At 41.1% G+C, this 27,255-nt stretch overlaps 1 protein-coding gene across 2 annotated transcripts in view; it reads left to right on the top strand.

Moving 5' to 3' along the window:
• The window catches only part of ERO1B (endoplasmic reticulum oxidoreductase 1 beta), a 59,030-nt gene that overhangs the window by 12,731 nt on the left and 19,044 nt on the right, over positions 1 to 27,255 (top strand). For both annotated transcript variants that reach the window (XM_077813451.1, XM_077813450.1), the window contains exons 3-6: positions 8,642 to 8,725; positions 11,294 to 11,335; positions 23,784 to 23,866; positions 26,352 to 26,425. In XM_077813451.1, coding sequence (XP_077669577.1) covers positions 8,642 to 8,725; positions 11,294 to 11,335; positions 23,784 to 23,866; positions 26,352 to 26,425 — 283 coding nt within the window. The remainder of the gene's footprint in view (positions 1 to 8,641; positions 8,726 to 11,293; positions 11,336 to 23,783; positions 23,867 to 26,351; positions 26,426 to 27,255) is intronic.

Raw genomic sequence — 27,255 nt, 5'->3', positions numbered from 1 at the left:
CCATTGAAGGAGTCAAACAACACGGCTGGGGTAGTGGTGGCTGAACCCCCTAAAATGGCACGCAGCTCATCATAGAAGCAGCATGTTTGGGGCTCTGACCCAGAGCAGCCGTTTGCCTCTCTGGTTTTCTGGTAGGCTTGCCTCAGCTCCTTAAGTTTCATGCAGCATTGCTTCGTGTCCCTGTTATGGCCTCTGTCCTTTACGCCCTGGGAGATTTTGACAAATGTTTTGGCATTTTGAAAACTGGAACAGAGTTCTGATAGCACGGATTCCTCTCCCCATACAGCGATCAGATCCCGTACCTCCTGTTTGCTCCATGCTGGAGCTCTTTTGTGATTCTGGGACTCCATCATGGTCACCTCTGCTGATGAGCTCTGCATGGTCACCTCTGCTGATGAGCTCTGGCCAGCGTGGCAAGCTGCAGGTGACCATGCAAACAGGAAATTGAAATTCAAAAGTTCTCGGGCCTTTTCCTGTCTACCTGGCCAGTCCATCTAAGTTGAGAGTGCTGTCCAGAGCGCTCAAAATAGAGCACTCTGGGATAGCTCCCGGCGGCCAATACCATCTAATTGTGTCCCAGTACCCCAAATTCAACCCAGCAAGGCCGATTTAAGCGCTAATCCGCTTGTCAGAGGTGGATTAAGGAAATCAATTTTAAGAGCCCTTTAAGTCGAAAAAAAGGGCTTCATCGTGTGGACGGGTGTAGGTTTACATCGATTTAATGCTGCTAAATTCGACCTAAACTCCTAGTGTAGACCAGGGCTAAGTACAACTTGGTCACAGTTGTAGTTCACATGACTAGAAAATATAGCTGTAATTTACTTTTTTTTTTAAGTCTCCCAAGTGAGTTATTGAAAAGAAAATAAATTTGTATTCTCTGCACTGCACGTCTTGTTCTTTGCTGAGGAATGAATTCTTGATCTGATAGACCTGAACTTAACACTCCTGAGTGTACCAAAGGAGTACAGTGCAATTATCTGAGTAGCATGGAGGACATAGATTTTATTCATAGAATCAGAAGTTCCTATAATGGAGATGGCAGGAGTCGTTCAGTAGTGGGGAGGCCTCCTTCACATCCAGGGCCTCGTCATACTCCTCCTTGTAATCCTAGCCAGGGGTCTCTGTTCTGCACTGCTCACTTCCATGATAGTGGGGCTGTAGAGGACTCCGTGCACTACTGCAGGAGCCATTCAGCATCGAGGTAGCCTCCACTTGTCATCGTTGTCCTCCTTACAGTCCTGGCCGGAGCTGTCTGCTTTATTAGCTAAACCTCCTCAATGCCTGAATCTCTTCCCATGGCCTCTGCACCATGTATCTCATGCTGGGTGACAAGGAAGGGATTCGGGTAGGAGTTTTGATTAAGCGAGAGTATACTGTACATCCAAATTGAATCTGAAGATGAAACTGTTTGTTTTCCTCACAAATACTACTACATTAGAGCAGAAGAAATGATACCTTGCTCGTGCAGGTCACTATTCTGCTAAATTTCTCCTCCTGCTCTTTTCAAGAAGTAAACTTCATGCTGTACTTTGAGAAGAGTCGCAATAGCATATACAGAATTACCAGTCTTCAAAATGTCAACTGTGCCCTACTGCAATTTGAAATATTCACAAGGCAGTGGAAATGGGAGGTTGTTTTTCACATTCAGTTTCACGTCAGAACATCCCAGTCAGGGAATAGATGGTTTAAGTGACAGAGAACGGTTTGTCCCTCAAGGATGTAGTAAGAGATTTCACTTTTTTGGTCCAGAGGTTTGATTTCCCATTCCCCTTTCCCATTCTCTCTCCCACCCTCCCGCAGGCTGCTAGGATAATGGAAGAAGGGTGATTGGAGGGGAGGAGTGAGGATCATTATATATAGTAAGAATTCAGGGTTCCACATCTCATGTGCACTACAAATCAAACATCACATCTTGATACATCTTTTTTTCATAATATGGTTAGCCACATCATAGGTAATGGCTAGAGAAACTGATTTTGAATTTTTTGGTTCTTGCCACTGAGGTTCTGCTGCAGAAATAATTGGTTTTAAAATCTGCAGTTTTAACAGGTACTAATCTAGCCATTTTGCTAGGGAAATATTTTTGATCTTCAGTAGTTTGTATCTTAACTTTTAGCCCCTGACCTGACCTCAGAATGCCAGTAGGGGTACGTCTACACTGCAGCACTGGCCCAGACCAGCTGATTTGGGTTTGCAGGGCTCAGGCTGTAGGGCTGAAAAATGCAGTGTAGATGCTCAGGCTGGACCCAGGCTCTAAGACCCTGTTTGGGAGGAGAGTCTCAGAGACTGGGCTTCAGCCCAAAACCAAACATATCTGTTGAAATTATTAGCCCCACAGTCTGAGCCCTGTGAGTCTGAGTCTGTTGACCCTGATTCTGAGGTTCAACGGTGTGGGTTTTTTATTGCAGTGTAGATGTATCCTAGGTGTTATGTGGGGGAGCGGGGGAGAGACTGGAAGTTGTGAGAAAGAAATGCTGTGGAAAAGCCAAGCAGCCTAGATAGATTGTCAAAGAAAAAGATGTGTCTATGATTCCTTAAAGGTAATCTGCTTTAATAATAATAATAAAAAAAAAAGTTAGCTTGTGTCATTTTGGTTCTTTATGATGTTCTTTATGATGGAGGGTGAGAAAACCTGGATTTGTGCTGGAAATGGCTTTTAGATAAGCTATTACCAGCAGGACAGTGGGGTGGGAGGAGGTATTGTTTCATATTCTCTGTGTATATATAGAGTCTGCTGCAGTTTCCACGGTATGCATCTGATGAAGTGAGCTGTAGCTCACGAAAGCTCATGCTCAAATAAATTCGTTAGTCTCTAAGGTGCCACAAGTACTCCTTTTCTTTCTGCGAATACAGACTAACATGGCTGTTACTCTGAAACCTATGATGTAACAGAAGGCCTGAACTTAATATCAGGAATGTCATCTGGTCTTCCTTGATTTTGTTGCAGAATTTATTGGAAATGGAATGGGAGCTTTTTTAGCCTTCAATTAATGAGGTACTGAATCTTTAACAAACACATCTTTTCCCACAATTGCTACATAGGCATTTGAGTTAAATGTTTTTAAGCACTTGGACTAAAAATCACTTGTGCGCTTATTCAAATTTCACTTGTCTGGTATTTTTGTTATCCAGCAATTCTACATTCGTCCATAGTTTTTTTTGGGAAGGGATTGTGGGCCGAGAGAGAAGGTAGATGAGAACAACATATCTAATGTTTGTTGTGTGCTTTTTTTTAAGGCAGGAAGAAAAGAAAAGTTCTTCACAATAGAAGTGGCAGGGTGGGATAACGCTTTGACCTCCTTTATGTATTGTGGAGGGAAAAATGTTTAATGTCTAATCTTATTTCCTTTTAAGACTGGTAGACTCCAGGCAATCTTGTGGTTGCTAACATCTTTTTGAAGTCCTGCATTTAAGGCTAACTGCTAGCAATGTTGTAATTTGCAGCTGATCAAAGAAGTAACAAAGCATAGACTATAACACTGCTGAAGGGGAAGAAAATTAAATATAAGCATATATGTAAGTTAGCTATCTTCTGCTTACTAGGCCAATCCAAAATTTGTTGAGAATAATGATGACCAAAAGCATCTAATCATCTTCAGGGGTTGCACTTGAGTGAACTAAATTGCTTTTAAAACAAATTGACTTAATCCAGACAAAAATTACTTAATGTGACTTTTAAAGTGTGAAAGAAATACATGATGCATCTGATGTCACTGAGTACCCATTACAGATGCCTTTGTTTTAGCAGCATATCAAGTCAGGGCTAGCATTTCTGTCTGTTAGTATCATTTGTTTCCGGGGTCAGGACAGAACATTGCTAATTCTCACTTTGCTACTAAAGTTATTACAAAACAGTCAGCAGTCTTGCTCTACTTTTCAAAGATTTGCTAGTAGTTCTGTAGTGAGAGCTTATTACTGAACTCTTATTAAGGTAAGGATTCTTGAATTTTTTGTGGTGTGGACCCCATCTTTTATGTAGTCTTGTGGACCACCTGCCCTTTCTTCATTCATAGTTACATGATATCCCTGTGTTAACTATAGCAATTGCTAAACTGGAAGAGTAATTTTAGGGCAGTATTTAATATCTTTTAGTTACCTATTAATGCAGTTAGCAACTGGAAACAAGGAGAGCCAGCATTGTATGACTAGACAACTCTCCACGGATCATAGTTTGGCTACATCTACACTTAATGCTGCAGCATGTTGGCTAATATAATATGAAGTGATAACATAATTAAAAATTAAAGTCTATCTGTCAGAATAAGAAAACATGCAATTTTGTGATGCAGTATACTTGAGTCTCACTGATTGTTCTCTTACTAAAATCACAAACTTTTATCTACTATGGTTTTGCCTACACTAGCAATTTTTTCAGTTTCGCATTAGTGCAGCTCCTCAGTGCTAAATCATTGGGGAGAATCGTTGAATCATTGTACGCAGGACTTGTGAGTCTCCCAGCTAGTATGAATTAATGAGATTCAAGAACTGAATTATTCTAGAAGAGATTTAACTTTCAGGATTAATTTCAAATATTCAATTTTTAAGAGTTCTATGCTAAATTAGTAATGTACGTGGAGATTTAGAAATAACAAATGGCTAAAAACAAAACACTTTGAAAATCTCATCCCCTTCTTTTGTGCCTAACAGATCAATTAATTCCTGAGTTCTGAATTCCACTTTTCTTCTGCAACTGCAGCAGAAGTCATAAATTCCTCCAAAATACAGAAAACAAAAAAGAAATCTCAATGCAAAATTACTTTAAAACCAAATAAATTGAGCACCCCCCAAATGGATGAATTTAAAGCACTTCCTCCATTGTAATGCAGTTAGCTAAGGGAAGGCAGATTGAATATTATTTTTGTTTTTTCCATCTGAGCTGCTATTTCAGAAGGTCTTGATGTCTTCCATCAATTGATTCTTGCCATGCAAAGCAGTTCTGACTAGAGAATGTTTCTCTTATTTTTAGCCTGTATGAACTTAGTTACTAGTCAGAAAACCTGCTGGTGCTATGTGTAGTAGATTTCTCAGCTTTCTTTTAGAGAACAGGGGAAGCAGTAGTCTAGTAGTTAAAACAAGGGATTTGATGTTGAGCGCTCAGTTCTGTTCCCAACTCTGGCACTGTTTCATTGTGTGACTTTGGGTAAGTCACATACTGTTTGTTTCCTAGTTTCCCCATCTGTAAAATTGGGATAATTTATCAACTTCTGTAAAACACTTTGGGATCCTCCAATAAAAAGTGGCGCATAAATACAAATTGTATTACTAAACGTCATCACTCGGACTCAACATTGTGTAACTAATCAAGATTTGGCCTGTTTGTAACAGACTGGCTTCTGAGCTTCTGCTTTTTTGGGGGGGGGTGGTGGTATTCATAATTAAGGGATATCTTACTCCTCATTTGTAATAAAAATAAGAAAAAATGTACTGTAAGTGTAAGTGACAGATTTGTTTCTTCTCTTTGAGTAGGAGATGCTGTTTGCTTTATTAAAGAACATTAATTGAAACACTGTGTTTGTTTGCCTTTCCTACAGGGAAAGAAAGAAATACTTTTGAGCTATATTATTAAGCCTTTTTTAGAGAATAGAAGACTCCTTCTAGTACTTGTTGCTATTCATGGAGATTTATATAATTCTGTTGTCCTCCCTAATCCTTCTGCTTGGAATCTGAAATTATGTTTTGTTACATACAAGTATTTTGTATAAAATTGATTGGACATAAGATTTTATATGCTATCTCCAGGCAGTGAAACACTACTGGGCAAAAATTATTTTAGAAATGAATAAATGTGGTGCATTAAAAATTTCATTTTAAAGTATCAGATTAATACAGGTGTATTGACATACTATATACAATTTTTATACCATTGTACTGGCATTATGTAACTCTACCTCCTTGTATATGTGTGACCTGTGAAAGTGTGTTACCGGCAAAGAGACTGAAATGCAGTCTTAATTCTGAACTTATTCTGTGTGTGTGTATATGTACTTCTTAAATACAAAATCTACCACTAATGTATCATTAAGCTTGAGAAAATGAGTACTCAGAAGTTAAGAAATTCAGTTTGAGTGGCTGTTCTGGTTCTGCCATATGCATGAAATTGACTTTAAGTGCTTGTAACTTCAAAATTTCTGGATGGAGTTTCTAGCTTAAGCATATTTGAGTTATGCAAGAGTCGGTACTTCTGTTTGAAAACAAGGGGGAAAATATGTGAGGTAGCTTGTTCCTAAATGTTTTGATGATTGAAAAAGGGCTGAATGGTTTGCTTAGACTTTACAGAATATTTCACCATTATGCTATAAACAAGCATTGAAAATTTTAGTTCCAAATTAACTTGAGAAAATTATGGGCACTTAAAGGGTAATAGTGGTGAAAATGGATATTAGAACTTCACCTTACCTATTGTGGGTGCTACCCATGATATAATAAGGTAAAGAGATGGAGGAAGTAAATATTTTCTGATGTAAACTATCCAAGACTTTCCCAAAATAAAATTTGTCAAAGGTTTCTGATGCTATAAACTATAGGAATTGTGTACTTGTGGTATCTGTGTTTTCTCTGTACTCGTAACCTAGGCTAGTACTTGGGAGATCCAGGATCAGTTCCTTTCTTCTGTGCAAACTTCCTATGTGACAATGGACAAGTCACTTAACCTTCTTTGGATGGTTCCAGTTGTATTCTACTGAGGGTTATGCACATGTGCCATGCGTCCGAAGCTGGAGCTTTTGAAAGTAATACTGTTCAGCGGTCCGCGCATGCATTCTTGCATTGCCTCATGGTTTCCCCTGAGGCGATAAATGGTGGGGCAGGCCACCAATGTCTACAGTTCCTTCTCACCACTGCATGGTCTGAGTCGTACTTCTGCTATACTCTCTTGTCCTTGGTGATGCATTTTCCAAAATGTGTAGAAAAACTCTTTTTTATTCTTGTTCATAGTTAAGATTTTATTGTTTTTGTTCTAAATTTTATAGTTTCAAGTTGTTTTATAGGATTAGATTGTGAAGTGCTTTGAGATCTGCTGTGAGTGCTGTATAGGAAATTCTTCTTCTTCTTCTTGATTATATTTCCATAAAACAAACTACTTGGGTTTGGTTTCTGGTTTAAAATCTCCTTTAAAGTCTGCATATAATTGTTAAATTACTTATATATAATTCTTACTTACAAATCTGTTTCAAAGGTTTTTGCTGTAAATTTAGTATTAAATTTTTTTAGGGCGAATGCTATCTTGCATAACTGGATCAGTTTTGCTGCATTCGAACAAAGTACCTGATTTTTTGAACAAGATTTGTAGCCTGCATATTTGATAGCATGATTAAGTCCCTTACTCTTACCAGTTTCAAAGTGGTACTTAGCTACCTCTTGGCAAGATGTTCAAGTTGGACAACACTGAATCTAAATAATATCCTGATCCATTGAGTACCCTTTAGTGTGGTGTGTATTAACTGAGGGAACATTTTGTACGGGCCACATTAAAAAGAACAACAAAATGAGGTCTTAAAAAGTATATACACCTTAGGCATGAAAGAGTTTAAATGATCACTGTTTTTAACTCAGAAGTCTGCCATATTTTAGCTGCAAATGCTTTGGCAACCAAGTACAAAGACTAGTATGCTTTCTGATTTATTTTTCAATTGAAATAATATTGGATTTCAAATATCTCATTTTCTGGGGGCTTGTCTAAAAGGAGAAATTTACTGGCATAATTATACTGGTATAATTACGCTGCTAAATTTCTCAGTGCAGGCAAGTTCTGGGGGTTGAAGACAAAAGACTTTGCTGTGTGAGGTAAGCATAGGGCAAGAGGATGCTTTTGAATCTCAATCGGTGTGTTGAGGTTTGTTTTTTTTTGGTTGTTAAGGCTAATTCAAAGGAAGGAAAACAGTGTTTTTGGTTTTTTTTGTAACCTGAATTGTTAAAGTATAATTTTAAAAGATCAGAGATGAACAATTCAGAATCTCTCTTTAGCTTATCTCCACAGCCGAATTTGTACTGCATTGTTTTATTATTGTGCTGTTTGATGACAGATAGCAGTCTCAGTCAGAAAATGCCATTGGTGTTCACCATTTAGGTCACCATTTGGTCCTTCTTCACTGCTTCTACTTACACTAAGACTATTGCATGTGGTTTTAGAAGTGTAACCAACAAAGTAAGATACTGTACTTTGGTAAGTCTTTCAGTATATCCAAATATAATTGAGTACATCAGCTCTGTGGTTAAGAGAGCATTAGTATTCTGCTATTCTTGTTTCCTCGAAATGAATGTAACCCCCCCCCCAAAAAAAAAAAAAAACAAAACACCTAATTCAGCCTTAATTTTCAGGAGATCAGTTATTGATACAAGATATCTATCTGTGTACATAGACAAAATTAATTTGTGAGGTCTCTGGAGTATTCTAACAACTTGGGTTGAAGTCAATCTTGGTGGAAGAGTTTATTGATTCTCTTCACAAGAAGTAAATACTGAAAGTGGGAGGATTGTTTAACTTAAAAAAAATGTAGACTGTCAAATCATTAATGATTCCTTGCTCCCCATCCTTCAACGGGAAGACTATGCTGTTCGAATTTGCTAGACTTTGGAGTAGCTCTAAATCAATTTGCTAATAGCATATTTCTGTTTCTGCCTTTATTTTTATTTTTTTTTTTAGGTTAATCTTAAGAGACCATGTCCATTCTGGGCTGATGATGGCCATTGTTCTATCAGAGATTGTCACGTAGAGCCTTGTCCTGAGGTATGGATCAAAGTAAAACAAGAAATCATTATTCTCTCACATAGCCAGACCAGTTTCTTCTATGGTTATCTCCTGGTTTAAACGATCTCTGCATCTCCCATGCAGATCCTCTTTATTTTTATTTTTCATTTTATTTTTTTAAATTTATACCTGTGCTGTAGCAGATTTAGGAACTACTGCTAACACCAGACTTCTCAGTTTGAATAGCTTGAACACACATAGTTCAGTTAATTCCTCTCCTTTTAAGTCATTATTCCCCTCCATGATAGTCTTATTTCATGACCAACGTCATTAGTGAAAAGTGAAATTGACTATATGTAAAGCACTGTCAGATGTGCAAATTAAACAATTTTTTAATTATAGTAATCTTGTGGTTTTACTTTTAACAGTAGTTGATTAAAAATGTTCATAGAGAAGTGTGATCAAGTTGATGTAACTGTTAAAATGTTTCAGTTTTTGTTTTAAACGTCTGATAGTGTGCATTTTCCCTTTTCCAACAGATGATAGTTAAAAACACTGTGGGTTGTTCTAAAATAGTTAAGCTGGATTGGAATTCATAATTCTTTTAAGTTATTGGTGCACTACCTTATAATGTCTCTACTTGTACAAAAATGGCTCAGTCTCTACTGTATGTAGATACATAACAGTTTCATACTTCATATTTTATTACAATTTTTATTATGCTCCTATTCCGGAAATCACAAGGATTTCATAAGGGTGGGTAAACATCCCCATTTTATAGACAGGGAAACTGAGGTAGAGATCATTCAAGTGGCTTGACTTAAGTCACAGTGAGTTGTTTGCACAATCAGGAAAATAATCCAGGTCTCCTGGCTCCCATTTCTTTGTTCTCTCCAGTGGACTATACTGTCCACTGTGAACTATATTCTGTATTTAGCAGAAGGTGATGTGAAGTAAATAGATCTGTGTAACTTCTGTGACTTTTAACTAGGCTTCATTGCTCATCTTATGGTACAGATTTTACATGGTAAGCAGTTATATATATATAACTATTGGTTTAACCAGGAAAAAGGGAATAGACAATTCAACATATGTGCAACATTGCCAAGTTAATGTTGTTTTTTGAAACATTTTAACTCTTGCATTTTCTGAATCAACTGAGCACACTTAACAATTCTTGTTGGGGTTTTATGCTATACTTTATTTTAACACTTAATTTATCTCCCACTTAAGCTCTTAAATGCGCACCTCACTGATGGCAGGATAAGTTCTCATCTCTGTCTCTATCGGTCTGTTACATCTACAGAACCAAGCACACAGCTCCCACTGAATAATCAGAGCTGAATGCATATAAACTTGGTCCATTGTTTGACTGGCCACCTTCTGGTAATGCCACTTTAATAGGTACAGCGGCACATCTGTTTACACTGACAACATATCTTTACAACTGTAAAAGATAAAGGAGTATTTTTTAAATTAAAGCTTAGAATTTTGGAGAACATTCTAGAATGTAGCAAAAATTGTAGAGTAAACCTGAACATGCAATTTTTTTTTAATTATACCTTTTTCTCGTGTTTCTAATCTTCAGCCATTCTATCCTTCCCACCCCAAAGCAAATGTCATGAACAGCCTCAGTACTCTCTGAAGGAGCTTCTGGGTTCTAAGCGCTTTTGAAAATTTGGCCACTTTGTTTAGGTGTGTAACTAGGAGCCCAACTCGATTTGAAAATGTGGGTCAATTATTCCTCAATTTGGATGGTCAGAATAGTTTGCATTTATGTAGCTCCCTTCATCCAGATACCAAAGCATTCTATAAACATTGATTAATGAAGTTTCATGACACGTGTGGGAGTAAAATCTATAGTAATTGACATTTTCAGGGGTTCTTAGGACAGGCATACAGTGTGTATATGTAACTTATGCTTTTGGAATATACACACGATAAACTTCAGTTCCTCCTAGACTGTTGAGTTGAAGGTCTTACTTTGTCAGTTGAAAGCTAATCTTCCCCAGACTTGCCATAAAAAATCAGTTTTGGCAGATGAAATTGAGGTATTGTGTTCATATTGGTTAGAGACAAATATTTCTTGCAGATTTTTGTAGACTTTGCAGAACTACTTTAAATAGTAGGGATGAGCTTTATTAGACAAATGTGTGTATTTACACACCATTCTAGTCTCTAATGTTTAATATCTGCTAGTGAAATCTTAAATTGGTTAAAAAAAATTGGCCATAATAAACTTTAGTTATTGCTACTTTTGTTCAGGGTAATAAAACTGAAATACTTTTTAATAATAGTATCCATTAGTGATAAAATTGAATGATGGGTATCCAAAGTATTAGCTATTGCTTTTATCAGGCAAAAATAAGTTTCAAATAATTAAAAGAAATTGAAATAAGTTTTCAACCTAGAAGGAGCCGACTGCTCTTATCTTGGGTAGGAGTAGCGTAAGTTGAGAGAACTAGGAATCACCTCAGCAAGGAATTAAAAGGTGTCAACTTGCAGGAAACAGTTAACAGCTTTATTAGCTATCAATCTTACAAGCATTGTGGCATAATCATTTTTGTGAACAGTGCATAAAGATAGTAATTTGTCTTTTTATTTTAGAGTAAAGTACCAATTGGAATTAAAGCTGGGAGTTCTAATAAAGTAAGTAATGTCTTTTTGTTTTCCAAGCTATTTTTCTGATTAAAAAAAATTAACCCCAAAATTAGAAATACTATGTATAGTCTTTATTGTCCTTTTTCAGCCTTGGATCCGTGGTAAACTTTATTTTTTATATGTCTTCTTGTGTGTGTAGTTTTTGCTTATAACAAAAAACAACAACCCCCGTATGCCTTTTATGTATTCGTTGTGAAGGAATTGTGGGTAAATTACAAATATTGTATGTGTGTATTTCTTTGGTGTTATTTGGTGGGTATAATTGCCACATACGATTCAGTCCAACACTGTGTACTGGCAGCCTTGAGTCTCAGCAGACTAATCAAGTCTGAAGAAAAGTGGCTTGGTGCATTACATCAATAAAAGGTAAAGTGGAAGGGTGGTTTCTGTGGGGAACAGAGTTCTCGTAAATGAACTCCTCTTCCTTTCTCTCTCTGCAGCTCCCTGTTTTGAGCCTATTCGTTAGTCCCCAGACATGCAGCATGGTAGGGGTTCTATTACCTTATGGGTACACATAGCCCACAATGATGAACATGATGGAAGAATCTAATAACAGAATTTCAGGTGAAGAAGCCAGAATGACTAGAGAGCCAGTAATGTATTTTTTTTTTAATTAAAGAATATCGGACACCTATCCTGCCTGTATAAATATTGAGAGGTCTCCCTTCTCTCAACATTGTTTTATTTTAAAGTAACGTTTAAACCTTCTGACTCCAACTCTGCTTGAGCTAAGTACATTAGTTTCAGATTTTCCCAGTGGAAGGATTTTTACATTTTCATCTGGGAGCATGTCAGCTTCTGTAACACTCTTTTCTGACCAGAGACACCTGGGTACCAGTGTCCCTCCAGCTTAGGCATACCTTGCCATTCACTTTCTATCTCAGCCACCAATGTGTCAGACCTTGCAAAATTCATTAGGGTCCCCTCAGACACCTCTGTGGGTCCTAAGTCTAAGGTAGCTGCATTAACCTGGGCTGATTGGGGTTTGTATTTTCATGTGCTCAGTGGAGCCATATCAGTAGCACTTTCTTGGGCTGTGCTGAGGTGTAGATACGTCTTACCTGTTATTCTTTATGGAAAAATATCCTGTAAGGTATATGGTGTAGTGAGTTTGTCAGGTCTAAGGTGAAATGTTTGCAAAGAACAAAGAAATGTTTGCCAAGGGGTCTCTGTGACGCAGTATGTTGATGCATTTAATCCTTTGAGATGAAAACTCAGCCCAACAATGAGATTTGTAAGCTTAAACTAGCAGCTAATTATTTGTTAGGTCATGAGCACACTGTCTGCTCCTGCTCGCCTCTCCTCAATTCATCCTTTCCACTTCTCCAAAATCTACCTCTTAAGAAAGCTGTGTATTTTCTAATCTCAGCTCCTCTGCAAAGTCTTGCAGTTCCAGTAACCTACTGGATGGTCCCATCACCGTCTCACTCATTCTGTCCAAAATTAAACTGCTCATTTCTCCTCTTCACTGGTTTGTCCTTTTTCGGTATCACATTCAAGATCCTTCTCCCCTCCCCTTTTAAGGCCCTCTATAATCTCATCACTGTCTGTCTTTGCTCTGATCCCTCCTATGCTTATATGGATTCTTTGTTGTCCTTGCTGCTATATCCTTCTTTTCTCAGACTCTTAGCTTAGTACATTTTTCATGCTGCCCCTTTGCTTGGGACAGTCTTCCCCTTCATGTTAGTCAAGTGCTCTTTCTCCTTTTCCCCAATTCATTCAAATCTCTTCATTCAGACACTCTTCTCTGAGTCCTGTGGTGATCTCTCCACCTCTGAATTGTTGTCCTGGGATTTTTCTTGTCAGTGTTCCATTGCAACATGTTCAAGAGAAGGAACACTAATTACTTTTTATTACTGTATCGCAGTGGTTCCCAAACTGTTTGATTGCAACCCCAAAAGTGCGGAGGGCACCATTTTGCTTTGAACAGCTTGACCCCCACATATGGTGTATACGAGCACTTGATGTTCAGAAGGCGCCATTTTACTCTGCACAATGGCATGCATAAGTGGTCACACTGCATGAAGGGTACAGTTTTGCTCTGCAAAATGGCATCTTCCATGCTGTCTGGGGTCTCAGCAGGAAATACTTCATCAAAAAAAGTTTGGGAACCTCTGCCATAATGTCTCAGAGCCCTAGTTATCGACCGGGTGCCCTGTGTTAGGTGCTGTACAAACACAGAACAAAAAGACTTTTTCTGCCCCAGAGAACTTAAAGTTGAAATATCAGATGGGACAACAGATGCGGGAGTACAAGGAAACAATGAGACAATATTGGTCAGCATGATAGGCAGTGTTCTCAAAGCACCACCAGTCTAACCAAGTCAATTTGTATGAATAGTCTTACTCATTAATGTTGCTTTGAAGTAAGGGTCCATCATTTTCTGTTATTTCTCTATTTTAAATGTTCTATAATTTATGCTGTAAAAACTTTCTGCTTGCTAAAACTTTACAGAACACAATGTTTATAAAATGATTTTAAATTACAGAAATACAAAATAAATGTTTGATGCTCTATTACTCTTTTAACATTGATTTGATGCTTATGAAAAGAAATAACAATTTACATACATTTTATAAAAAAATATATAAGCGCTAAAACTATTGATATCTTGCTGTGAGTATGCAAATTTGTCTGCCTTCTGTTGTCTGAGTGCACTTACAAACTATTCGGCAGCATTATTTTCTGTATATGAGGAGGGATTCTATGTTGTTGTGTGGGCTGCAGATGGAACAGAAAGGGTTTTATAAATACACAGAAGATAGGAAAATGAAGTTTAGGAGAAGTTTTGATCACAAAGCTAGCCTCAGAAATTAACTGTAACATTTCCATTACAGCTAATAATTTCTTCCTTTTGCTGATTTCTCCTGAAGACCTGATTAAAATCTCTTTAACTTCACTTTTTATTTTTAGTATATATTTCTGAACACTGACTTCTCACATTACTGCATAAAGATACAGTATTCTGACACCTCTTCCCCTTCGTAGCCTTTGATGTGCCCAAATACAGTCGTTTCCTCAATCAACAAATCAACAAAATTTAATATGGTCTGAAAAGATGTATTTGCATGATGACTTTGGGTATGTCTACACTGCAATGAAAAACCTGTGGCTGGCCCATGCCAGCTGGCTCAGACTCACGAGGCTCAGGCTGCAGGGCTCTTTCATTGCAGTGTAAACTTCTGGGCTCAGGCTGGAGCCTGAGCTGTGGGACCCTGTGAGGTGGGAGGTGCCTAGTTACAGTGTAGACGTACCCTAAGACACTACCTGAATAATGGTTCATAACATCAGTTTATGGATTTGTCATGGGGTGGGAAGGAAGGCAAAACACATGGTAAAACTTTGTTTATCTTTTTTTAATAGCAAAAAGTGGAATATAACAATTCCTATGCTGAGTTTAAAACGAGCTCAAAGTGCTGCTAACCAAGCTCCATTCCTAGCTGCTGAACCAGCTTCCATTGTTCCAGTGGGAAGAAAGACAAGATGCAGGGGCTGTGGCTTAGTTAGGCACTTAGACTTAATTCACTTAAAATATCAGTGAACGTTTGTCAGTAAAACATACAGAGCTGGGCGTCTTTTTTTCCTCAAGTATTTCCACTTATTTGGGAGGGCTGCCATCAGCCCTTCCCAACTATGATGCTGGGCTCCTACCACCACTGCATTACCCTCTTATGAAGGTTAAGGGGAACTGGGGAAAAGTGTGGGGTGGTCTTCTTGCACAGTAGGAGCCACAGCCCCTCTTTTTGCAGGTTTCTTAGGGGATATCTTCCCTTAAATTCACCTCCAACTCATGTTTATCAGGGAACAGTATTCCTTTTGTAATGATATTTGCACGGGACACATGCCACATCTGCTACCCACTGAGTTGCAACATTTTGACCTTATCTATCTCACTAGATCCCTAGTCTGCTGTGGGGAAGGCAAAAAAGCCACCCTGCGCCAGCTAATCTGGCAGTGAGGGGGAAAATTACTTCCCAGCCCCAAAAGAAAAAAGGCAACTAGCATGAGAATAGCTTCCACAGATCACTGGCTGTTTAAAAAAAACCAAAAAAACAACAAACCTAGTGCTTGTGAAGATGCCATACTGATTGGTATTCCTCAACTGCTGATATCTATTAGTGCAACAGATACAGCACAGGGAACAAGAGTGCAAGCTTCTATGGCTGTAAAAATTTCCTGCTATGTTGGGATCATAGTGGAAGCCCCATAGACAACTCTCCAGCAGCTTCCAACATATTACTATTTTGCACTTTAACTAATGTGGTAGTAAAAATGCTAGATGCCATCAGAGTCTTGTCTATGATAGAGCTAACATTAGTGCAGCTGAACTGGTGGTTACACTGGGGCGAATCTTTTGCTGAAAGTCCCTAGTGTAGACAAGGCCTGACACTGCCTTGCCAAGTTTTATTTTGGAGATCTTTTCTCTAAAGAAAAGAAGGTAATTCAGTTTTCGTGCCTATGGCAGTCACCCCCTAAATATGCTATCATATTCTGGTGTGCAGTACAGACCAATGATTGGTTGTCATCACTTGCCCTGCAACCTTGGGTGCGGGTGCCTCATAATGAATTATTGCAGTAGCTCACAATCTGGGCCCCTCACAGACAGACGGGCAGCATCCAGGTCACACTCAGAGTGTCTGTTTATAGCTGCAGCCTGCCAGTAACACTCCAGTCAGCAGCTTCTGCTAGCCTTAGTTACCACTTCCAGGGTGGCCCCCAACATTCCCAGGCCTAGATATTCCCAGAAATGGCATGTTCTGCACTTTCCAGCCTTCTTGTGGACAGTTCAGATATTAGAGGTCCATTGCCCTGTAAAGGGTCAATATGCAAGTTACCAAACAATCCAGTTTACACACAACACTGGATTTTTTTTGATTAAAAAAAAAAGTTTATTTAACTATAAAGAGGTAGATTTTAAGTGTGTACAAGGTGTTAAAGTCAGAAATGGTAACGAGAAATAAAACAGTACATAGTAGCTAAGACTTAACAAACTAGATTTGGTTCAAGGTAAAATCCTTACCACATGTTCCTAGCAATATAGCTGACCAAATGCTCAGGTCAGCATCTCTCCCCAAAATCCAAAGGGCTGTCTTCAGTGAAAGTGAGGGGGGAGGAAGAGGGAGAGAGACTGGGGTGTTTTTGCCCCTCACTTTTATAGTCCAGTCCTCCTTTGAAGTGGATTCTTCTGATGATTACCCCTCAAAGCAAAGTTTATTCACACAGTAAAGAAGGTGACATGGAGTCTGGGGATGAAGGTGCCCCCAGGCTTTTTCTTCTCCCCTGTATATGCCGAAATGCAGATTTGCCTTGTCTCCATCTCGCTGTGTCAAGAACCCTGCTTACTACTTATGTAAATTGCGGTAAACACATTCCTTTGTTTAAGATGGACCTGCTTAACCCCTTCTGCCTAATTAGGGCTCCATGGGTTTGAACATGTGCTATCATACAGAGGGAATTCATAACTTTATATATAATGTTGCTACGTACATTTCACCATGATATAATTGACTAGCCAGTTATTCATCTTCAAATGATACATCCCAATTCATATTTTGCACAAAGATCATGACAGTAGTGTGTAGGGTGTGAATACAGGGGTGTATTTAGTCACACATGCAAAATAGCTATCTTGTCCTCAGAATCTATAGTATTCCAGGTATTCCCTATAATAAATATAATACAATATAAATAATACTCAGAGTACTGAGTTAACAATTTATCAAATGCAGAATTGGCAGGTTATAAAGGGAGAATGCTCTGTTCACTCTTCAGTCTCTCTCTCAAACTGCTGTCAAGTTTGCTAGATATAAACGGTGCTTTTGTGGTGTGGACATCTACTTTGAAGAGAAGTGAGGCCACCAGCTCTATTCAGATATGCTTGGTTTAAGGCAAGACAAGCTATCGGCTGTTACCTTTCAGTCACTCTTGACCTTTATGAAAAACAGTTGTAAACAGAAAATGTAAAAATATGTTTGAGTCTCCTTCAGACTCAGATTGAAAAACAATAGAAGTAGTTCATCTTTGAGTGCTGGTCCCTATTCATATTCCACTGTAGATATGCATGCCTCTGGAGTTGGAGAGTTCTTGGAAGTAGTGTCCATGTGTCCGCAAATGTAGCCTTGCTCTCCTCAAGCCTCCAACTGGGGAGTTAACGGGTGGAGTGGACATCTCTTCAGTTCCTTCTTACTACTGCATGGGCTGGGTTGGAACTTCCAGTGCCTGAAGCTTTTTGTCTCCTTATTTTCCACCAGTAAATGCGTGTGTGTGTGTATGTGTGTGAGTGTGTATGTGTGTATATATATATAATATATATATAATATTGTAAAGTAAATGTTCTGACAGTATTTAGCTAAGTTTTATAGTTTAATTCCTATACTGGGGAATTTCCCTTCCCCTTGTATCCCAATACATTTACTGGACTTTGCCCAGACAGGGGTGCCTGAATGGGGGGGGTGGCGCTCAGGGGGCCATGGCCCTCCCACTTGCTACCAGCCCTAAGAGTGAGCGAACAGGGGTGTGGGGGGCGGAGAGGAGTGAGCAGGGACCAGGGTATTGTGGGGGAGGAGGTGGTACATGAGTGGGGCCTTGGGGAGAAGAGACAGTGTGGCGGTGTGGCCATGATTTGGGCACTTTTGCCCCCTGCCCCCCTTTTAGGGCACTTCTGCCGCTTCTGTGTCCAGAACTCTGGGCTCCAAAATCTGTTCTTCTTGCTGATGCTCCTTCTCTGTCAGTGACGACCATCAGCACTGCTTGTGCTGCCTCTGGGAGGCTCATGTTGTGGCATGCTGCAGTATCTGCTGCTTTTTTCCCATGTGTACCTGTCAAGGGGGGAGAACTTCATTTTAAGAAGCACGTAATGGGGAAAAGCCATGAAGAAACAGTTGGATCCAGGCCTGGGGATCCCCTTCCCCTCTGCTCCCCCCCTCCCCCGTGTATTGACCTGACTCAGCAAGGAGTGTGCCTCCTGCTGTGAGATCCAACTTAGGAGTGAGGGAATTTACTCCCACAGATTCCCCTGTTGGGGTCTTGATGGGAAGGCCAGAAGTGCTCTCAGGAGAGCAAATCCTCCTCTAAGTCCACTTCAAAAAAGTTGGATACAATGCTACTGAAGTCAAACAAGTCTTTCTGCTCAGCTCATGAGGACTTGTCATGACTCTGAGATTTAGGACATTCTAAGAAAATCCACAAGTCCAGGGCTCTGCTGGTATCAGACATTGGTGCTGGAACTAGGAGTGCTGGGTGTGCTGGTGCGTCCCCTGGCTTGAAGTGGTTTCCATCATATACAAAGTTGACAGTTTGGTTCAATGGCGCTCAGCACCCCCTCTAAATACATTTTTCTTCTTTGAGTGCTTGCTCATCTCCATTCCAGTAGGTGTGCGTGCGCGTGCCACGTGCGTGATCGTCGGAAGGTTTTCCCCTAGTGTACCTGTCAGGTCGGCAGTGGAGTCCTGGAGAGGCACCCTCATGGCGGTGAATATAGGACACTGCCGACCCACCGCCTGCTCAGTTCCTTCTTACCGCCAGTGACGGTCGTTGGAGATTCCTTCAGTCTCTTGCTTCCCAAGTGTCTACCTAGTGGTTACCTTCTAGTTAGTTGTAAATAGTTCTTGAAAATTGTAGTTAGTTAGCCTGTTTCAGGGGGGGTCCCCCCCGCCCCAGCTTCCCTGACTGGGGTATGCCTGGATCTCAGGGGTTTAAATCCTGCGAACACTGCGGGAGGCCTATGCCCAAGGGGGAGCCACACGCGTCATGCCTTAAGTGCCTGGACGAGGGCCATCAAACAGATAAGTGCTCCATTTGCAGGAGCTTTAGACCCATGACGAAGATGGGGTGGCACTGTCGTCTCAAGCTCTTTTTAATGGAGGTGGCTGTTCACCCTCAGCCAGCACCGGAAGTGGCACCAGCGACACCTGAAGTGGTACACCGGTTTCAGCACCGAAAAAAGACTCCTCCAGGGAGCATTGACACCGCTCCCTGGCTCACAAAGCTGGTTCGAGCATGCAGTACCGCTCTCAGTCCCGAGTGCCACATAAGAAGAAGAAGGCAGACAGGTTGGTCCTCCACCAGGAAACAGCATAGGGATCCCAGCGGGGTATGTCCTACATCAGGGCACCCATGGCTTGGCCCTCAGATGCTTGTGGACTCCCTGACTTGGCAGGAGTTGGAGGACGAGATTGATCTTTCCTCCATGATGGATAACTTTTGAGGCCATGCAGAACCTTATTGGCATGACAGCACAGTCCCCAGCCCTGCAGACGCGACCACTGGTCCAGGTGGAAGCGCAAGGCCCGGTGATGGTGCAGTCTGCAGCACCAATGTCGGTACCACCACCTATTCAACACCGGGGCAAGCCAACAATGCTATGGCGCTGCTCCCCATCGCCGCATTACCATTCCCTGGCACCGTTGGGTTCTGCTCCTCCATGGTATGGCTCAGACTATTCCTTGGACTCCGATAAGTCATTGATCTCCCGACGTAGTTGGTACCGGTCTCGGTCCCGGCACCGCAGATCGCGGGATATGCTGGTACAGTGGCCCTTTTGGATTCCTTGGGCCTATCATCAGGCTCAAGGGTGGGGCTCCAGGCTGCGTCTGTAGTGTCCACGCCCTGTGCTCCTCCTTCAGCCATGTTGGTGCCACACCATACTTCCACAGCACTTGAAGACTCCCACCCCCACGAGACAAGGACCCTGGGTCTTCGCAAACAGGTGCAACTTTCGAGCCAGCACCACAGTCTGCTTTGAATAGGGCAGACATATCCAAGCCAGCCTCTAGGGAGCCTGAGGGTCAGGAGGACCCAGTCCCATGGGCTTCATCATCCTCTTTTCTGGATGAGGCAGTAGCTGGCACCTCCACTACCATACTCCCTGCGATGGACAATAGGACGCACCAGGACCACTTTAGGAGGGTGGCCCAAAACTTACACCTCCAGGCTGAGGAGGTGCCAGAAGACTCAGACCCAATGGTGGACATTCTTGCCCCGGAGGGTCCTTTAGGGTAGCCTTGCCCCTTAAAGACCATACAAAACACCACAAAGGTGCTATGGTAGACCCCTGCCTCCATATCTCCCACAGCCAAAGAGGTGGAAAGGAGGTATTTTGTGCCGCAGAAGGGGTATGAACACCTTTTTACCCACCGTCAACCTGCAACATTAGTGGTGGATGCAGCGAGCCACAAAGAGCAGCAAGGTCAACCAGGTCCTGTCCCAAAGTCACGGGACGCCAAGAAGCTGGACCTTTTTGGCTGTAAACTCTACTCAACTGGGGGGGCTCCAGCTTCACATTGCTAATCAGCAAGCAGTGCTCAGCCGCTACGCCTTCAATTCCTGGAGAGTACTAGCTAAGTTCCAGGAATTGCTCCCGTCAGACTCTCACCCAGAGTTTGTGGCGCTTCTTGAGGAGGTCAAGGTGGTGTCAAACCCCAGCCCCCCTCCCACTTCTACTCCATACCACCGAGGCAGGACTCAGCCAGGAGAAGGAGCAGGAATAATAGGAGGCACCAGTTGCAGTCCTCCTCAGGCCAAGGCCAGGGCTGGTCCAAACAGCCCACAGCACCGAAACCTAACCTTTGAAGGGAGCCCAGGGACGGAGCACCAGGACTCAATCGAGATCCTTGCCCTCCCTTTGTGAACTGACTATCCCACTTCTACCGTGTTTGGTCCCAGATCACAACAGATCGCTGGGTTCTGAGCACGATAGGGGTGGGATATTCTGTCCAGTTCTGTTCCATCCCACCTTCCCCCCACACACACTTTTCCTGTTCCTCTTCAGCGACCCTGCTCATGAGCAACTCCTTCTCCAGGAGATGCAATCTCTCCTCACTCTGGGGGAGATAAAGGAGGTTCCTCAGGAGTTCAGGGGCAAGGGATTTTAGTCCTGATATTTCCTATCCCCAAGGCCAAGGGTGGACTTTGACCTATTCTGGATCTGCGAGACCTCACCTAGAGACCAGAGGGTGGGTGACTGACTCCATCAGGAGATGCAGCTTGTGGGAGGAGTCTGTCTCCAATTCTATTGGACAGCCATAGTTTCCCTCCAGTGGAACCATTGGTGCTGCCAACAGATACAGACTAGGTATTTTCTTTCTTCGGAGACTCTGAACAACCTGAAGAACTGATGTCTCCTCCTCTGAAACATGTCTTCCCAGACCAGTCTGGAACCAACTTCCACTTCAGCACCTCCCTCAGAACTGTTGGTACCCTATGCTAGGGAGAGTCCCACAGCCACCCTTTGACCCATCTTCCTGGCCTTCTCTGGGATACTGGGACCTGTACCACTCTGCAGAATCGACATGATCCACCTGTCCACCCTTCACCAGCAAGAGAACAACTAGAAATTCCTCCTGACCCCATGGAAGAGGAAGATGGATCTGGAGCTGGCGGTACTGACGAGACTGTCCTCATATTTGGATAAATAGTTGCTCCAATATCTCCTTCCCCCCGATGACCATAAGCAGTTCCAGGAACTGTTACATAGTGTTGCAGAGGAGCTGCAGATCTCCCTTGAGGAAGTTCAGGGTCTTCAACATAAACTCCTGGCAAGTGAGCAGTTACCTCTTCAGTATTAAGGAAAGGGTTTTTACTCAATATACTTCCTAGTACCCAAAAAGGACAGCTGGGCTATCCTTGATTTCTGCCATCTTAACTGCCTTATTCGCAAACTGAATTTCACATGGTTATGCTGTCATCTATAATCCCATCCCTAGAAAAGAGCATGTAGTTTCCAGCTCTTGATATGTAGGACACATACTTTAACGTGGCCATTCACCCCGTCAGATGCTTTCTCAGATTCCTGGTGGGCCCTGACCATTTTCAATACAGTGTAGGTCCCATTCAGCCTTGCTACAGCCCCAAGGGTCACTGCTAAGGTCTTCTTAGTAATAGCAGCCCACATCAGGCATTGTGGATTCACCATTTCCCCCTATATTGATGACTGGCTTCTCGTTGCTAAGACTGTCAAGAAGCCTATGAGTCTAATTCATCAATGCTTTCAACTTGTGCTTTCCCCAGCGTAACTCAAAAATATTTGGACTTGTCATAAATGTAAAGGGAAGGGTAAACCCCTTTGAAATCCCTCCTGGCCAGGGGAAAGCTCCTTTCACCTGTAAAGGGTTAAGAAGCTAAAGGTAACCTCGCTGGCACCTGACCAAAATGACCAATGAGGAGACAAGATACTTTCAAAAGCTGGGAGGAGGGAGAGAAACAAAGGGTCTGTGTCTGTCTATATGCTGGTCTTGGCCGGGGATAGACCAGGAATGGAGTCTTAGAACTTTTAGTAAGTAATCTAGCTAGGTATGTGTTAGATTATGATTTCTTTAAATGGCTGAGAAAAGAATTGTGCTGAATAGAATAACTATTTCTGTCTGTGTATCTTTTTTGTAACTTAAGGTTTTGCCTAGAGGGGTTCTCTATGTTTTTGAATCTAATTACCCTGTAAGATATCTACCATCCTGATTTTACAGCGGGGATTTCTTTATTTCTATTTACTTCTATTTTTTATTAAAAGTCTTCTTGTAAAAAACTGAATGCTTTTTCATTGTTCTCAGATCCAAGGGTTTGGGTCTGTGGTCACCTATGCAAATTGGTGAGGCTTTTTAGCCAACATTTCCCAGGAAAGGGGGGGGTGCAAGTGTTGGGAGGATTGTTCATTGTTCTTAAGATCCAAGGGTCTGGGTCTGTGGTCACCTATGCAAATTGGTGAGGCTTTTTACCAAACCTTGTCCAGGAAGTGGGGTGCAGGGTTTTGGGAAGTATTTTGGGGGGAAAGACGCGTCCAAACAGCTCTTCCCCAGTAACCAGTATTAGTTTGGTGGTGGTAGCGGCCAGTCCAAGGACAACGGGTGGAATATTTTGTACCTTGGGGAAGTTTTGACCTAAGCTGGTAAAGATAAGCTTAGGAGGTTTTTCATGCAGGTCCCCACATCTGTACCCTAGAGTTCAGAGTGGGGGAGGAACCTTGACAGGACTTTATAGGAATGTCCTTAAATTCAGTCACAGCAAGTGCTTACCTGCCGATGGACAGGTTCCAGTGATGAATGACCTCCTAGATCAGATCATGCTCTTGTTCTGTACAAACTTAAAATTGTAAGTATTCTTGTGGTCATAATGGTAGTCTTTGAATTTAGTGCTCTATTTAAGTTGAAAGGGAATGTTCACATCAGCATTGGTGCTGTATTTCAATGTGTCTGCACAATGTCCAAGCAAATACTTCATTGATTTTTATTACATAGGAAAGGTTCTAAGCTTTTTTTTAAAGGAAACTTTGATTCTGGAGAAGATTCCAAAATGAGCAAGATTACCTTCCATCCTCAGAATCCTTGTGTTTTCCATATCAACAGATTTGTATTTACTGCACAACTTTGACTTCCCTAAGAAAGAGGTGAAGTAAAGGACATTTCTAGTTAATATGATTGTGTACTAAATGTAACCTTTCTTACAGTACTCAAAAAGAGCAAATAACACCAAAGAACTGGAAGACTGTGAACAAGCTAACAAACTGGGAGCAATTAACAGTACTCTAAGGTAAGCTGTGCTTAAAGTAAATAGTACCAACAAAAGGTCATCTTGACTCTGGTATGTTATTTTGGAAACTGCTGCTTTTTGTTCTCTTCACTTTTATATAGTCCCTATAAAAACAGTGGAAAATAGCCCTGGTGTTAAATATGAGTTAATGGACTCAAAAACCTCTGAAGCTAAAGATCGGAAGGAAGAGAACAAATATCTTTCCTTTCTTAAAGGAAGATTTTTATTGTATACAAAACTCTGAGCAGGAAAGGCAGGAAACCCAGGAAAAAGAGCATTTGGGTTTTTTATTACCACTTTGTCCTGGGTAGAGTAGTACAAACAAATATTAGAGAATGGTCTAAAATCTTTTATCTGCACATCCGGAACTAATTATCTCAGCCTCTGAAATCTCAATGTTAGAACATAGCATTTACTGAGTACTTCATGGGGGGATCTGGATTCCCAGCAGAGAAAAGTTTGGAGCCGGATATTGAAGGGCCATTTTGATCAAAGGAGCTTGACACTGCAACAATGGTAGTTGCTCCATAGTTGAGGAACCAATTTCCTATAAGCTCAACTTTGGCCTCTTCTCTAACCTGCCCCCTGCCTCCCCAGCACCATTCTTCCAAAACAAAAAATAAAATAAAGTAGTAGATTTGATCTGAAGCAGGAATAATATTTTTCTACAATACTCAAAATGATTTGGATTAGAGGCTCCTGAGTTAGGGCCCACTTAAAAGCTGAGTAGGTAAACAGTTTCAGAATGTAATTTTTTTTTTTGGACATTTTCTAACACCCATCCTCCCAAAAAAGGTAGAAAGATAAAATTAACTTTAGTGGATTTTCCTAGCAGAGATCTCATACTTTCGGGCCCCAGTTTTGAACAGTAAAACCTGAACTATAAGATGTTTCTTCTTGGCAACATCGTCTTAAGAGTGTTGGGTTCAGGAAGCTCAGTGTAAGCTACAGTAAATCAGGAGACAGTAAGATTCCTAATTTTGTTGCTCATATTTAAAAAAAAAAAAAGTTTCAGCCTTCTCCCTCTGCAGAAAAAAGGGACAAACTGGCCTGTCACTGAGAAATTTTTTTCCCTCCCAAGAAAAAGGGAGTTAAAGTGTGAAAAGCCTCCTAAAGCTCACGAGGTTGGGAAAGTGGACAGCGGGCATGTAGAGGGTTGGAGAGATAAGCATGCTTCTTGGGAACATGGAAAGTGAGTGTTTAAGTTGGGGAGGGAACAGGAAGATAATCCCTGATATAGGAACAAGTGGGAGATAGCAGTTATGTGGAGGCCAGGAGGTACCTATGCCTCCTATGCAAATCCTTCAAACCCAGCAATTCACCCTTTTAATGGCTCCTAGCTCTGGGTATTGTGCCTGTTTGGCTGAATTTAATCGAACTGGGGTTGCCTACTGGCAAAATACAGGAAGTTGACTGGATGGGGAAGCTCCTAGGAGTAGAGCTTCTCTCCACCTGATACACCTTCAGGTTCTTCCTGCTTTTTCCAAACATGACAAAAGGAGAGGAATCTGTGGATCTTGTTGCAGAGTGGGTCCTAGGTTTGTAAAACTGAGTTTGGGTTAACTTGGTCAGAAAGAATGGGTGGTTGAGGGATTATGCATTACTTCCCAAGGCACCATGCTAACTACCAATGAGAGAGTTTATTGGTGTTTGGTTTTGAAATGCTGTAGTTAATGGCTGGCTTACCACTGTTTGCTAAATGCTCAAAACCGAAACATTTGAGTTTGTTACAAATACTACAAGGTCATTGGAGAGGAAGAGTTAGGGAAATGTGACAATTAATTCCTTGGTATTTTCTTCGGGTTTTTTTCAAGAGGATAATCCTATTTACAAAGCAATATACATAATCAAGATCATTGGCTTGTCTCCTATTGTAATGTAGAATCAGTTGATGTTAGAAATGGGACAGAGGAGATGAAAGACCCATGTCCATCTTTGCCAATGCAGGGTTTTTTCTACAATATATAAAGATTTGTCTATACGAACACATGGTTCTTGGGAAGCTGGGGTTTGTATCTACTCCACCACAAACTGAAAGTTCCCTAGTGTGCTCTAACCTACTCCTATTTCAATGCAGGACAGACTAAAGTGTACTAGGGAACTTTTAGTGCACAGCAGCAGTGTCCACACGGCACTTAGTGCTTTGTAGTCTAGTGCAGGTTAGATTTACACTCCAGCTTGCCATGAAAGGTGTGTTTGTATGACAAGTCTGAATACAGGCATTCGTTTTCCTTCTCCTGAGATAAATTTACGAGCATCTAACAGGCAATAGCTTGTTGATATGTTCCAGTGCTTCGGCTACAGTCATTTTAAATTTAGCTCCAGAGATATTGCACACCATCAATTCTCTGTATTCAAAATTATCTAATTTGTGTGGTTTTATGATTGCTAATTTTGACAGCTCTTGGATACATTTAAAAACTAAAATAAAAGCATTTTTACAAGTCAAATTCAGTTACATGTGTTTATTTTCTCTTTTTCTCAGTAACCAAAGTAAAGAGGCTTTCATTGACTGGGCAAGATATGATGATTCACAGGACCACTTTTGTGAACTTGATGGTAAAATAGATATGGAAGTGAATAAGCTTTTAAAACAGCTGAAGTTCTCTAAGAAAGCATATTTATGCACTGTCAGTAAATAAGTTTAAAGGTGTAATACAAATGACTTAATTTTGTGCTGACTGGCCAAATAAAAATCTCAGACCTTCTCATGTAGAAGGAAAGTTCTTAGTGTGTGTGGGTGGGGGAGTACAACTTAGGGGCATAGGGAGATAGTCTCTATTAGTACCGACATGTGAGGCATTTGATAGTGGATAGACAGGTGTATATTTTATGGAAATGAAAAGGAAAGAGAGTGCACAAGTAACAGTAAAAGATGCTGAAATCCTCCTTCCATACTGGGGCAAACATAAGACCACTTACGCAAAACCTAATTGCTTTAACCTATTGAGAGTATGTCTACACAGCAAAACAAAACAAAAAACAATGCTCCAGGGAGTCTTAGAGCCCAGGTTAACTGGCTTGTGCTCCCAGAGCTCATGCTGCAGGTCTAACAAGTGTAGACTTGTGCTGGAGCCTGGGCTCTGAAACCTAGGAGCAGAGAGGGTCTCTGAGTTCGGACCCAAACATCACGCTGCTATTTTTAGCCCTGCAAGCCCAAGTCAGTTGATCTGAGCTCTGAGGCTAGCTGCTGGGGTTTTATTTTGTTTGTTTTTTGTTTTTTTCTATACTGAGGGTGTAGCTATACCCTCAGTCATTTACTGTATTCCCTTTGCTAACCTTTAGAAATTTGCACTTTCAAAGAGCTTGTTTCTTCGCCGCATCGCTTTTTGATTAGTTGCCTCTGGATTGAAGTAATCCTCTTTACCTTTAGTAAACATGTTATTTTT

The sequence above is a fragment of the Eretmochelys imbricata genome, chromosome 3 (assembly GCF_965152235.1).
Source record: "Eretmochelys imbricata isolate rEreImb1 chromosome 3, rEreImb1.hap1, whole genome shotgun sequence".
NCBI classification, from domain to species: domain Eukaryota; kingdom Metazoa; phylum Chordata; order Testudines; family Cheloniidae; genus Eretmochelys; species Eretmochelys imbricata.
Note: the sequence above shows the minus strand (reverse complement) of the source record. Positions and strands in the feature narration are given on the sequence as shown.